General features: G+C 42.2%; 1 protein-coding gene across 1 annotated transcript in view; it reads left to right on the forward strand.

Annotated features, from left to right (window-relative positions):
* The window catches only part of LOC137300549 (protein crumbs homolog 1-like), a 126,452-nt gene that overhangs the window by 94,828 nt on the left and 18,839 nt on the right, over window positions 1–12,785 (forward strand). The window contains exons 8-9 of the mRNA XM_067969685.1: window positions 6,637–7,196; window positions 12,092–12,257. Of these exons, the coding sequence (XP_067825786.1) occupies window positions 6,637–7,196; window positions 12,092–12,257 (726 nt within the window). The remainder of the gene's footprint in view (window positions 1–6,636; window positions 7,197–12,091; window positions 12,258–12,785) is intronic.

The following is a 12,785-nucleotide window of genomic DNA, read 5'->3' on the forward strand; positions in this document are numbered from 1 at the left end:
AGGGAACCAAAGGACTAGTGAGATGGAGCAATTAAAGGACATTAGTATTCGTAAAAAAAAGTGCTGGAGAAATTAATGGGATTTAAAGCCAATAAATCCCCAGGACCTGATAATCTGCATCCCAGAGTACTAAAAGAGGTAGCCATGGAAATAGTGGATGCATTAGTTGTCATCTTCCAAAATTCTATAGATTATGGAACAGTTCCTGCAGATTGGAGGGTGGAAAATATAACCCCACTATTTAAAAAAGGAGGGAGAGAAAACAGGGAACTACAGACCGGTTAGCCTAACATTAGTAGTAGGGAAAATGCTAGAGTCTATTATAAAGGATGTGATAACAGGACACTTAGAAAATATCAATGGGATTAGACAAAGTCAACATGGATTTATGAAAGGGAAATCATGTTTGACAAACCTACTGGAGTTTTTTGAGGATGTAACTGGTAGAATAGATAAGTGGATGTGGTTTATTTGGATTTTCAGAAGGCCTTTGATAAAGTCCCACATAAGAGGTGAGTGTGCAAAATTAAAGCACATGGGATTGGTGGTAATATACTGGCATGGATTGAAAATTGGTTAACAGACAGGAAACAGAGAGTAGGAATAAATGGGTCTTTTTTGGGGTGGCAGGCGGTGACTAGTGGGGTACTGCAGGGATCAGTGCTTGGGCCCCAGCTATTCACTATATCTATATCAATGATTTGGATGAGGGAACCAAATGTAATATTTCCAAGTTTGCTGACGACACAAAACTAGGTGGGATCATGAGTTGGGAGGAGGATGCAAAGAGGCTTCAAGGCAATATAGACAAGTTGAGTGAGTGGGCAAATACATGGCAGATGCATATAATGTGGATAAATGTGAAGTTATCCACTTCGGAAGGAAAAACAGAAAGGCAAAGTATTATTTAAATGGTGATAGATTGGGGAATGTTGATGTACAAAGGGACCTGGGTGTCCTTGTACACCAGTCACTGAAAGCAAACATTCAGGTGCAGCAAGCAGCTAGGAAGGCAAATGGTATGTTGGCCTTCATTGCAAGAGGATTTGAGTACAGGAGCAAGGATGTCTTACTGCAGTTATACAGGGCCTTGGTGAGACTACACCTAGAGTATTGTATGCAGTTCTGGTCTCCTTACCTAAGAGAGGATATACTTGCCATAGAGTGAGTGCAGCGAAGGTTCACCAGACTGATCCCTGGGATGGCAGGACTGTCACATGAGGAGAGATTGGGTCGACTCGGCCTGTATTCACTCGAGTTTAGAAGAATGAGAGGGGATCTCATTGAAACATATAAAATTCTGACAGGGCTAGACAGACTGGATGCAGGGAAGATGTTTCCCCTGGCTGGGGATCCAGTACGAGGGGTCACAGTCTCAGGATATGGGGTAGGACATTTAGGACTGAGGTAAGGAGAAATTTCTTCACTCAGAGGGTGGTGAACCTGTGGAATTCTCTAGCACAGAAGGCTGTGGAGGCCAAGTCACTGAATATATTGAAGAAGGTGCTAGATAGATTTCTAGACACAAAAGGCATTAAGGGGTATGGGGAGAGAGCGGGAATATGGTATTGAGATAAAGGATCAGCCACGATCATACTGAATGGCGGAGCAGGCTCGAAGGGCCGAATGGCCTAGTCATGCTCCTACTTTCTATGTTTCTATGAATACATTCATTACTTTATTGATAAATACAAAGGTTAACAAGTTTTCCTCCCAATTTTTTTTAAGTTAAACTACAACTGTCATAGCAATCATAATTAGAGAGCAGCTTCTAGACCTCATGTTAAGGATGAACCCAGTCTTGTATACCACACTGTGCCTTTAATCAGCTACTTAGAATTTAGATACGGATTTGAAAATGAAGGCACCATATATATTTCTAAGCACAAAAGTAAAACATTTTGAAATAAAACATATTAAAAATACACTTACAAAAAGTTGGACATAAATACTGCAATCAACTCTTGTTAATTCAAAGTCATTTTTCATACAAAAAGATTCAAATTATTTAGCAATTTAAATTAAGCAACATAATTAAAACAGCATTATTTTGTTCAAAAATTCAAACAGATAATTTGAATCAGGCAACTTCAAATTAAAAAGGAGTAGACTGTAGTTCTAAAAATCTTACATTTATTAACTGAATGGGTTACCATTAGAAAGTAATAAACCATGGGGACTGCTAGAATATTGATCTCCCTAAAGGCTGGAGTTTGAACAGTCTCAAACATTCAAACTATGTTCTCTCTCTTAGTCTTTCCTCCTCAGGATAAATAAACTATGAACACAAAGTGGATTCCCTGACCAGAGCCAAAAATAAAAACACCAGCATTGCTACAGCAACATCACTTGCCTATTACCGTGATTATGATAACTGACGGGAACTAAATTCATGTATTTGGCTTTGTTTTTTGGCTAGGCACAATTTAGCTTATTTGAATGGAGTAAATGTGGAGCTCCTACCAGCTACAGCGGTTAATATAAATCTGGTTCAGAGCCCAGTCACCCCACTTGCTCCAACAGAAGCCTCATCCTTCTTCGTGCTTTTAATTGTTCCCAATTTAAAGTGACCACCTATTTATGCACCAATATGCTGCACACATTTTTCTTTACTGCCACTCAGGAAGAGAGGACCTTTACAGGATAGTGAGAAGGTGAGCCAACAATGCCCATGTATTTTCACTACCATTAATTTGCTGGCAGGAGCTCCACATTTACTCCATTCAAATGAGCTTAATTGTGCCTAGCCAAAAAAACAAAGCCAAATTCAAGAATTTAGTTCCCGTTAGTTATTATAATCACAGTAATTGGCAAGTGATGTTGCTGATGCTTAGCCAGGCACTTGATGACATCCCTAGGTTCAGGGCTCTAAGTAATGAGGAAAGCCTGGAGAAACTTGAGCTTTTCAGCCCAGAAAGGAGCAGCTGAGGGTTGATCGTATACAGGTATAGAAGATTGTTAAGGGTATATGAAAAGTTAGCCCAGAATAGTACTTTAGATTAAACTGTGGGAGTAGAACTAAGGGATGCAAGTTCAAACTAGTAAAAGATAATTTTAGGACTGATTTCAGTAAATTATTCTTCACACAAAGAGTGATCAACATGTGGAATAGACCACCAGATAAAGTAATGGAAACCAAAATCCTGGAACTAGTTAAGAAACAATTGGATGCTACAATGGGGGGACAGTAGGATATTTCTGGATGGATGAATTAAGACAGGCCCAGTGACCTTCCTTATTTGTAATTATCTTGTGAAAGGAATTGCAGTGATAGAGCATTCTGTCTTGCATGTAGAAAAGGGAAAGTAAAGAGTGGGGGGAAAAAGGAGAGGTGCCAACTTGTTGCGTGCATCTCTCAAAACCTAAGGAAAAGCATTGATGTTGTCCATGGAGGAAACCAGCCCAGAATGTTCAAGCATCTTAGTCATGGGAGGCAAAGGATAAGGTTAAAAACAGAGGGGCCGATTTTCATCTCCCTACTGCCTGTTTTTCAGCGTGACCAGGGTGGCAGGGGATGAAAATCACAAAATAAAATTGTTGACTTCCTGCCTGAGGTCTGCCCATTACAATGGGTGGGCCTCAATTTAGGCAACCAACACTCCTGCCCAAAACCAATAGGGCCTAATTAATATATTAGCATGAGGGATCTATGACGTTGTCAGGATACAGACACCATCTTTGTGTCAATCAGCACCATCACTGCTGTTTCCTCAACCAGCCCACAGACCACGGACAGTCACAGGTTGGAAAGCGGCTATTTCCAGTGCTACTGAAAGGGATCATGCACTCGAGTAAAGCTGGAAGCAGGTCTGGCAATTACTTTTTGATTCATTATTTTGAGACTCTTAAGTCTTTTTAATTCTCCCTTAAGTTCAATTCCTTGCTCCTTGGTGTGCCCTATACATTTTTCCTTGCCACTAAGCTGCTGCTCTGTTGACCCCCCCCCCTTCCCCCAATCTTTTCTGCTCTCCCCTTTAAGGTGTTGTTGCAGGCCCACTTCAGTCTCTGCCCTGTCGTATTTTCCACATTCCCAAACAGCGAGCTCCCTACAAGCAGCACAATTAGCACTGGCAGCTCACCGTCTGTATTTAAATGAGGCCTGATCATAAAAATAGATCGCGGCTCCCATTGACGCATTGGGCGGACAGAGCAGATGCCCCGCCCGTCAGCTGCCCGAAGTTCATCAGAGATGAAAATCAATTCCAGGATGCTGTGCATCAATGTTGTGCATCTGCTGCTATGTCCTTTTCCAGTTTTCTCACAGCACCTCTAATTTCTAAGTTTCTTGAGAAGAACAGTAACTGTACAATAATAAAAAAAATGAGCAGATAAGTTGTTTACAGAGAACTATTCCCCAAATAAACTTTGTCCCCAAGAAAAAAAAATTCTGGAATTGCATAGCATATTCTTTGGCATCTGAAAAGCTGGATGAAGGCTCCCAACCAGCTCCTGAAGGAAATGAGTTTGGGTAATCGGAACTTGGTTCCACTACTGCACAGCTCATAATTGCTTATAATTTAGCATAAATTGGAGATTTCACTCAAAAATACCATCACGGTGGTTGGAGTGGGAAATTTCACATTGGTGCAGTAGATAAAACTATTGGGCATATTATTGAGGAAAAGAAAATAGAACCTCTATTTACATGGTAGTGCTTAATGCAGACTTCCAGTCCGAACAATGAGCATAAAATTCAACCAATCTCTTTTTTAAAAACATGATAAAACAATATGATAACAAGCTTATTAATGTAGGGTTATTCTACTTCAGTGTGTAACACCGAAGACATTATTATACTTCCACTTTAAATTCTCTGTCAGGATTTAGTTTGTAAGTATTAAGCTCTGGAAGGCAGCTTTTCAGACTGGAGTGGTGTGACTGGCCAGTACAGGTCTGGTCCTGGTACCTCTGATCCTTCAACTGGTGGAGGTCTGGCTAATCCTTAGTGAAAAAACACTAGGGTAATTAATATAAAAAGCAGTTTAAAAGGCAAAGGCATTTTTACAGTACAGTTCCCACCACTTATACTGTCCACGATTATGGCAGGCAACTGTCCTTACCAGGAAATTAACGATAACCATTTTCCATCACCATAGAAATCAATTACAAAGGTACCACTTACAACATATTAACCGCGCCGGCTATTTCAGGCAATTCAGTAAGCTTCATTGCTGATGGATAGCATTTGAAATCCTCTAAAGTACCCTGACATTTCAGTGGCAAAACAAATTAAACAAAAGAAACTGTATTTACTTATTTCGCACAAATCACAATAAGAGAGCGAAGCCGCCAGTGCTGCAGAGCGAACGGCAGCGGTGGTTTCTGAATACGGTTTCATTTCTACAACCTATGATGGTTTTACCATCCAACGCTTATAGTGGGCAAATCACGCTAACACCAACGCGCCAGTTATAAGCAGTGCCAATCAGCACCATGCCGACCCTATACCAACTACTGTACACATCCACTATCCTTCCACCCAGTTACATTACTTTCCTGGTGCCACACTCTGTCGGCTTGTAGGAGGGTAAATGGGAATCCAGAGACCCTTTTTATTGTGCATGTGTACAATGTGAGAACATCATTACAGGACTCCACTTCAACTGGAACATTCTTAATTGGGCAGCTTTGATGTGTTTGGCATCATGAAGATACCCTAAACTGGCACTGGATGCTTTGTGGGTCAGCTGCGGAGCCACTAAATCCAGCAGCAGCATACAAACCCATGATAAAAATGGTTTTAAATTTTTATAGGAAAAAAAACAAGAGAATGTTAATTAGTCGATTCCCTTTAGCTCTTATGCGATAGTAACATGGGTTTTTGTATTTAAAGCTTTTTCATCTTTTCCAGTCTTAATAAGCTGAAAACAATTATTTGAGTTCAAAGAATTAACTGCGAGATTCCCAAAACACTTCTGGGAATGGTTGTTTTCTTTATAAACTTCACAGTAGTTTTTGTTTGTACCAATCACCCAATGAGGATACATAATGGTATTTTTATTATTTATTTTCAGTGGTCACACCATCCTCATTATAGCAACAAAGAAAATATCAGGTTAAATATAATAGGCAAAATAACAGCAAATCTAAGTAATTTCTTTTATTCAAAGAAAACCTTTCTATTTTGCCATTTTTATCTACACAACAAATTGACAGATAACTGGCACTGTAAATCAACAGTGGTTTGCCAATCACTGAGGTTCTTAACCAACAGAAATTGAGAATATGAGAAACAGATATATATTGTGAATAGGCAAGCAGATTGTATTCTACAAGTGGCCTAAAACATGAGGCAAGAGAATGTTGTGAATAAAGAATAGTAATTTATCAGGGAAGTACCATGCACGTGGCTGCAGTTTTAATTTGTAGGAACATGAGACAAACATGAGTTCTGAGCTGAATTTAGGGCTTTTTTAAAAAAAGAGTTACAGGTAAAAATTTGGTTCATATTCAAGGAGTATTAAACTGATCTCGTCAACATTCAAAAGAAAATTACCATTGAATGCTGAATGAAGTTTTCCTTTAATCACCCATGAACTAATTCAGGAAATTAATCTGTTTCCCACCAGATATTATTGGGTACGCTCTATGTATTTTTAAATATTCGACAAACCCATTTTCTTCTCCTTTCTGCAGAATACATCTCTGCAACATTCAGCAATATGAATTCAAGCAGCTCTGCCTCTTTTATTATCACGGATGATCCTGGCACAAAATTTGTTATTTCTTTTTTCATTCGCACACTAAAGGCAGATGGCTTCATATTACAACTCAGAAATGGTATAACTCCTTATCTCACAATATATCTGAATAACAGCAGCATTTGTATCAAGACAAAAGCTATGATGGTAGACTCATCCATGAACCTTGCCGATGGCATTAAACGACTAATACAAATTCGCTTTGATGAAGCCTGGGTAACTGTTAGCGAATTAGATGTTATTTTGCTAGACTATCTATTGTCTTCTGTGAAGATTCAACCGTTGGACATTGTCCACATTGGCCAAGATCCTAATGAGGATCCTGCTGCATGGGGAGGACCTTTCAAGGGCTGCCTGCAGGATATAAGGCTCAACGACAACCAACTGGAGTTTTACCCACTGGAAATAGAGAATTACACCTCATCACTGGCTGTTTACAACAATAAAACATTTCTAAATGTGATCAAGGATTGCATCAGTGATAACTCATGTATGGTAAGAAAAGAACTTGTCTGTATGCTTTATGTGACCAATGGTTTTAGGTTTATGTATCATTATTTAAAATCAGAGATGCTGTGCTACTGCTCTACAAATGATTTCTGTTTGAATAAGAAAAAGTAGCACGTTAGTCATGTCTTTCACAAACATTGCAAAGTGTTTTACTTACAGTGAATTTTTTTTTGAAGTGCGATCACTGTTAAGTAGGGAAAGCCAATTTGGCACGACGAGATACCACAATGATGAATGAGTAATGAGATGAATAACTATTTAACCTTTTGGTGGTATTGGTTGGGAGGGAATGTTCCATAGGATCTTTAAAGTCAACCTGAACAAGAGAAACAGGCATACATGGCCTTGGTTTAATTCCTCATTTGAAGGACGGCACCTCTAACAATGCAGCACTCTTCCAAGCCTGGTTTTATGTATTCAAATCCTGGAATGGGGTTTAAACCCAAAACATTTTTGCTTAGAAACAAGAGTGCTGTCAACTGAGTCAATCTACTTAGTGAAAATTGGACTAGAAAACAAAAGGGAAGAAAATAAAAATTAAAAAGTTAAAGTAATGAAATATCACATTTAAAAGTATAAATGCAGATATAAACTAGAAAAAAACCTGATCCTAGTTGAAGAAGACTATGCCTTAACATGTACAATCCTATCTCTATTTGCGCTGTCAGACTGTGGAAAGTTGGCCAACTCTTCATTTTTATTTCCTTAGCATGGTGGGATAGTGCAACAGTTATGGGTAATTCAAAAGAGAGGGTGTTATCCAAAATATATGAATTTCTCAGCAAATTTTCATTTTATTTTTGATGTAATCTAGAACCTGAGAAATTTTAAGCTTTTACTAAGGTAGGTGCTTGTTTCAAAATGTTGGATCAATTTTCTATAGTAACAATGCTACAGCAAGTCCCCTCTAATTTTCCACACTTGTTCAGGTATTGCTGGTCTTAGATCCATGTTGTAGTTTGGAGGATTGCAACAAGTAAACATAATTAACTAGAAGTCTGGTTAAACTAACCCTGCCAGTTTTCAGCTGAAACTTTCTCCAAAAGCATGGTTGTGCATTTTGAAGAGATTCAATCTCTTTGCACTGGCATTTTCAAACACAGCAAGTAAAACTGACCCTTGTACAGTCTCATTAACAATCTACTAACAAAAGAAAGACTTGCATTTATATAGCGCCTGGAAGTTAGCAACAGCAACACCATTATTCAAGAAAGGAGGGAGAGAGAAAACAGTGAACTACAGGCCAGTTAGCCCGACATCGGTCGTCGGGAAAATGCTGGAATCCATTTTTAAGGAAATGGTAACAGGGCACTTAGAAAATCACAGCGTGATTAGGCAGAGTCAGCATGGTTTTATGAAAGGGAAATCAAGCTTGACAAATCTATTAGAGTTTTCTGAGGATGTAACTAGCAGGGTAGATAAAGGGGAGCCAGTGGATGTAATATATTTGGATTTTCAAAAGGCATTCGATAAGGTGCCATATAAAAGGTTATTACAAAAGATAAGGGCTCATGGGTTTAGGGGTAATATATTAGCATGGATAGAGGATTAGTTAACGGACAGAAAACAGAGAGTAGGGATAAATGGGTCATTTTCAGGTTGGCAGGCTGTAACTAGTGGGGTGCCACAAGGATCAGTGCTTGGGCCTCAGCTATTTACAATCTATATTAATGACTTAGATAAAAGGACAGAATGTAATGTACCCAAGTTTGCTGACGACACAAAGCTAGGTGGGAAAGTCAGTTGCGAGGATGACACAATGGGCCCGATGTTAGCAGGGCTGCGGGTTCTCGGCAGGGGGGCTATCGGGCGCGTGGGTAACGCGCCAGGTGAAATTAGTCAGCTCCCCGCGCGATTGTAGCAGACAATCCACTAATTGGATCCACTTACCTGCTCCTCTGGGTTTCCCACTGCTGATCTGCGCGTCGGGCGGACTGCCCATGCGCAGTAAGATTTGTCAGCTGGAGGAGCTCTATTTAAAGGGGCAGTCCTCCACTGACAGATGCTGCAACAAACAGAAAAAATCACAGCATGGAGCAGCCCAGGGGGAAGGCTGCTCCCAGTTTAATGATGCCTCACTCCAGGTATCAATACATGGGGTGAGGAGGAGGGGGAGGACAGAGATCTTCCGCCCGGCGGGCGGGAGGAAGCAGCCTGCCTCTGCCACCAGGAAGGCCTGGCTCGAGGTGGCAGAGGAGGTCACCAGCACCACCAACATATCGCCCACCTGCATACAGTGCAGGAGGCGCTCCAATGACCTCAGTAGGTCAGCCAAAGTGAGTACACTTACTCTTTCCCCTACACTCCGTCTGCCACATCACCGCCCCCAACCCACATCTCCTTCTGCACTGCCAACACTACTCTGTCACATCACCCCTCATACCCACTCAAACCTCATCCTCATCGTACCTGTACCTACTCACCTCGCCAGTACTCATCCCGCCACTACCACTCAACCCAATCCTCATACAATCTCATGGCTCTATCTCGTACTCACCCTTTCATGCATCTCTTTCACGGCCAGCCTCACTCAACCTGCCACTACCTGTGCTGCAGCCACAGGGCATGCATCACATATGTGCAGTAGGCAGCGTAAGGCAAACGTGTCGTGAGCATGAAGGGGATGCACAAGGGTGTTTGAGGGTTTGTCATGGTTGTTACTTATATTGAATTTCTGACCAACTCATATTACATCTTATATTGGCACCACTACTGCCATGTCTTCGCGAATCTTGTCTGGTCTGTGCAATAATGCCCTTTCCTGAGGATCACTATGAAGACCCACAACTGATGCCACCCATTGTGTCACTGCAGAGTGGGTGTAGGTGTATTTGCAGGGCTCTTTTGTGCAGACGGCTGAGAGACGTCGGCGATGTCCCCGGTTGCACCCTGGAAGGATGCAGAGGAGAGGTTGTTGAGGGCAGTGGTGACTTTGACAGCAACAGGTAAGAAGATGGTGCTCGGGCCAGCCAGGAGCAGCTTGGCATGAAGGAGGCTGCAGATGGTCACGACTACATGTCGAGTGACTCTGAGCCTCCGTGTGCACTGCTGCTCAGAGAGGTCCAGGAAGCTGAGCCTCGGTCTGTGGAACCTGTGGCGAGGGTAGTGCCCTCTGCAACGCATCTCTCTCTGCGGTAGCCCTCCCTCCTGCTGTGCAGGTGGATGTGTCACAGCACTCTGTTGTGGAGCTCCACGTGTCAGAGGTGGATGGCGTGGATGGCGAGGCTGGTGATGCTGTTCGCCCTCCGAGGAGGTCATGACTGCAGCTACGGCAGCCCCCATCCGGAAGATGTACATCTGAGGGGGTCCGCAAGGTAGGTACATGTGTCTGGACACCGGGGTAAGTGTGCAAATTGGTGAATTTGACTGTCAGGAGGAGGGTGGTGGAGGCCAAACTTTGTCCCAAGTGACAGAGTGGCCTCCTGCAATGAGTGAGGGTCTCCCCCCCCCCCCCACCTGTCAAATGGACCTTTGCAGCTGCCACAGGCTGATGGCTGCAACAGGTCCATTTGAACTGGGAGTGTTTCCCCCAGTGTGGGAAACAGTCCCAGGTTGCTCTAAAATCCCACCCCTCCTCACATAATCCCTTAATCAGGTCAGTTAATGACCTGAACAAGCCAAATAAATACTTTCAAGTGGCATCCCGCTGGCTTTAATTGCCTGCGGGATTCCCACCAGCGGGGGCTGCGTGCGCACGCCGGCGCGTCAGCGGGGAACCCGGAAGTGCGCGGGTTCGAGGCGGGCTCCGGTCCCCGGTCCCCCTCTGGGATTTCACGATCTTCGGGGCCCCCCCGCCAGGAACGCACCCAATAGCGGGTGCTAAAATGCTGCCCAATGAGTCTACAAAGGGATATAGACAGGTTAAGTGAATGGACAAGAAGGTGGCAGATGGAATATAATGTCGGTAAATGTGAGGTTATTCATTTTGGTAGGAAGAATAGAAAAACAGAATATTTTTTAAATGGTGAGAAACTATTAAATGTTGGTGTTCAGAGAGATTCGGGTGTCCTCGTACACGAAACACAGAAAGTTAACATGCAGGTACAGCAAGCAATTAGGAAGGCAAATGGTATGTTGGCCTTTATTGCAAGCGGGTTGGAGTACAAGATTAAGGAAATCTTACTACAATTGTACAGTGCTTTGGTGAGACCACGCCTGAAGCACTGTGTGCAGTTTTGGTCCCCTTATCTGAGGAAGGATATATTTGCCTTAGAGGCGGTGCAACAAAGGTTCACTAAATTGATTCCTGGGATGTCCTATGAGGAGAGATTGAGTACAATGGGCCTATACTCTCTGGAATTTAAAAGAATGAGAGGTGATCTCATTGAAACATATAAGATTCTGAGAGGGCTTGTCAGGGTAGATGCTGAGAGGATGTTTCCCCTGGCTGGAGAGTCTAGAACTAGGGGGCCATTTAAGACTGAGATGAGGAGGAATTTCTTCACTCAGAGGGTTGTGAATCTTTGGAATTCTCTTCCCCAGAGGGCTGTGGATATTCAGTCATTGAGTACGTTCAAGGCTGAGATCGATGGATTTTTGGAATTTAAAGGAATCAAGGGTTATGGGGATCCGGCGGGAAAGTGGAGTTCAGGTCGAAGATCAGCCATTATCTTATTGAATGGCAGAGTAGGCTCGAGGGGCTGTATGGGCTACTCCTACTCCTATTTCTTATTTTTTTTCATGACCTCATGATGTTCCAAAGCGCTTTACATCCAATTAACTACTTTTGAAGTACTAGCTGTTCTAATGTAGGAAACATAATCTAAGTTATATAATATTGTACTCAGATGGTGTAGTTATTACTGCCAGATGTGACAAAATGATATATAGTGAAAAAGAAATTGGTTTGTGTGACCGACATACTTATTGCTTTTATGCAGACAGTTCCTTGCCAAAATGGAGGCAACTGTACTGTGACATGGAACGATTTTGAATGTAAATGTCCACAGGCATTTACTGGAAGAACCTGTGAGGAGAAAGTGTGGTGTGAGACTGATCCTTGCCGTGCAGGATGTCACTGTCTGAACCTTCCAGGTGGATACGAATGTAAGAATTGCAAGCATTCATTTACTGTATAAGCAAATATTCAGAGACTAGGAAACATTAAAAAAATTGACCTTTTTACATCTTTTGCAAGTTCTGAAACCTAAAACTACAAAGTACATACTATTCTGAATTACCTTCTTTATTTTAAACCCCCTCCATTTTTCTTTCTCATCTCCCTTTACCATGCACTGACTGGATGAGGAGAAAATTGGAAGATCTGCAATCTGCAATTTTAGCTGTCTGCTAACATTATTTTGCCTTGGTTGGTAGGATTTGCAGAAGAGCAACTTAGGGCTAACTTTCCTTCTAATTTTCTTTCTCCCACTATGGAAATGTTACTGGGTTCTGCTCACTTCCCAACAGCTGACATCAGGAATTCAGTAATGGGATGAAATCACACCAGTGGCCCATCAGTGTGTGGCCTGTTCTCCGAGAGGTCAAACCCATCAGTGTGTGGCCTGTGCACTGAGAGGCCAGGGCCCATCAGTGTGTGGCCTGTGCACTGAGGTGCCAAGCCCATCAGTGTAT

This window comes from Heptranchias perlo, chromosome 31 (genome assembly GCF_035084215.1).
Source record: "Heptranchias perlo isolate sHepPer1 chromosome 31, sHepPer1.hap1, whole genome shotgun sequence".
Lineage (NCBI taxonomy): Eukaryota > Metazoa > Chordata > Chondrichthyes > Hexanchiformes > Hexanchidae > Heptranchias > Heptranchias perlo.